The following is a 2,459-nucleotide window of genomic DNA, read 5'->3' as shown; positions in this document are numbered from 1 at the left end:
CCCCTCATCATTTACAGGGTCTCCTCGAAACATGCTTCAACATTATCAAGATGCCATGGCAATCGTAAGACAGTATGGGAAACCTGACCTGTTCATTACGATGACATGTAATCCTAACTGGTTAGAGATACAAGAAAATCTACTGCCAGGTCAAACAGCATCTGATAGACCAGACTTAGTTTCACGTGTTTTTCATTTGAAAAAAGAACGACTCATGGAAATAATCGTGAAAGAGAAGTTATTTGGTGATGTAATGGCATATGTCAGTGTAGTTGAATATCAAAAACGTGGCTTGCCTCACGTTCATCTGCTACTGACATTGAAGCAGAATTCTAAAATTACCACTCCTGATGTTGTTGATAAATATATTTCAGCTGAAATCCCAGATCCTGAAAAAGATACTATTCTCCATGGTACAGTCTTGAAACAAATGATTCACGGTCCGTGTGGAAATTGGTGTAAAGATGAAAAAGGGCGATGTTCTAAAAAATTCCCGAAGAATTTTCAAGAGGAGACATCGATGGATGAGGATGGATATCCTACTTATCGAAGACGCAATACAGGTCATTACGATCGTAATGGTCATTCCACTGATAACCAGTATGTCGTACCTTATAACTCCAAACTATTGAAAATATTCGACTGTCATATTAACGTTGAAGTAGTGACAAGTATTAAATCTGTCAAATATCTTTACAAATATATTTACAAAGGTCATGATGCGGCATGTGTTACGATAAACGATCCCGAAACTAATGAAAATATAATTTCCCATGATGAAATCAAGAATTTCGTGGAGGCTCGATACGTAGGACCAGCAGAAGCATGTGATCGAATCTTAGGAAGGCCTTTGCAGAATAAGAGTCACTCAATAGTACGATTGCCTGTCCACTTAGAAAACCAACAAAACATCACTATCAATGATGATGCAAACGAGAATGATATGAGATCAGCATTGCAACGAACCAACATGCTTCTCGATTATTTTGCTCTAAATGCACGGGATCCTAATGCTCATCAATTCACGTATTCTGAAATCCCATCGCATTATGTATTTAAAAAACAAACTGGCTCCAATGTATCGAAATGGACGAAACGTCAATCGCATTTCAACGTCATTGGACGAATGTATAGTGTCAGTCCAACACAAAGCGAGTTATTTCATCTTCGTTTATTACTGATACACGTCAAAGGAGCGACCAGCTATGCCGATCTCAGGACCGTTGATGGTGAAACATATGAAACGTTTCAAGGTTCTTGCCTAGCTTTAGGTCTTATCGAGGATGACGCAGAATGGGAACGTGCAATGACAGAAGGAGAAGTATGGATGATGCCTAGGCAACTGCGTCATTTATTTGTACGAATCCTGATATATTGTCATCCTATCAACCCCGAAGTACTTTGGGAAAAATTCAAGGAAGCGATGTCTCAAGATTTTCAACGGCTATTGGTCGCGCCAGAAGCAGAAAGAAGAGCTTATATTGAAGTGAATCGACTCCTATCTTATGAAGGATCAGCTATCAGTCGGTTCCCCACGATGCTGCAATTATTGGACTTGGACCATAATATTGATGTCGAGGCTGATGATGAAATACCACTTGAACAACATAGAACTATTGGTCAAAGTCAATATGAGAAATTGAATTCGGAACAAAAAAACATTGTCGATAATGTGTTGAATGCTGTTGAAGCCCGAGAAACAAGCACTACATATTTTTACATAGATGGACCAGGTGGCTCCGGCAAAACTTTCGTTTATACTACTCTTTACCATCTATTACGAGCTAGCGAAAAGAATGTTCACACGATGGCCTTTACAGGTATTGCTGCGATTTTACTCCCTCGAGGGAAAACAGTCCATAAATCGTTTGGCATGCCTGTTCCACTTTTCAATGACTCTGTGTCAAATTTCAAGAATCAATCAAGGAAGGCTCAATATTTACGAGAAATTAATGTTTTCATTTGGGATGAAGCTCCAATGGCACCAAGGTATGCTTTGGAATTAGTTGACCGTTCTCTACGTGATTTCATGGGCAATAATTTACCGTTCGGCGGTAAGATCATGATTCTTGGTGGAGATTTTCGCCAATTACTCCCAGTAAAGCCAAATGCAACCCGCAGTGAACTCGTGAATTTGTCTATTAAGTTTAGTTCATTATGGAGACATTTTTCCATATTCTCCTTGACAGAAAATATGCGAACTTTACCGCAAGAGATCGAATTTGCAAAATATCTTTTGTCTGTCGGAGACGGCACTTTGAACGATGATAACAACAACTTACAAGCTCCACAACAGTGCATCGCTGGAATATCAGCCGATGTAGTCGACTTATTCACTAACATTATTAATGAACGTAGGTATGGAGACTTATCGAAAGTGGCAATTTTATCAGCACGAAATGTAGATGTCGACGAAATCAATAATCGTATCATTGAGTTACTCGACAGAAGGAATCAAA

The 2,459-nt window shown here is 39.2% G+C and overlaps 1 protein-coding gene across 1 annotated transcript; it reads left to right on the top strand.

Annotated features, from left to right (window-relative positions):
- Positions 1–31: 31 nt before the first annotated feature.
- Positions 32–1,820, top strand: LOC105273055 (uncharacterized; the record flags this gene model as incomplete). Its single annotated transcript, XM_011315291.1, has 1 exon — positions 32–1,820. A coding segment is annotated over exon 1 (1,789 nt), but the record flags the coding sequence as incomplete, so codon positions are not given.
- Between the last annotated feature and the right edge of the window lie 639 nt (positions 1,821–2,459).

This window comes from Fopius arisanus, unplaced genomic scaffold, assembly GCF_000806365.1.
Source record: "Fopius arisanus strain USDA-PBARC FA_bdor unplaced genomic scaffold, ASM80636v1 scaffold00731, whole genome shotgun sequence".
NCBI classification, from domain to species: domain Eukaryota; kingdom Metazoa; phylum Arthropoda; class Insecta; order Hymenoptera; family Braconidae; genus Fopius; species Fopius arisanus.
Note: the sequence above shows the minus strand (reverse complement) of the source record. Positions and strands in the feature narration are given on the sequence as shown.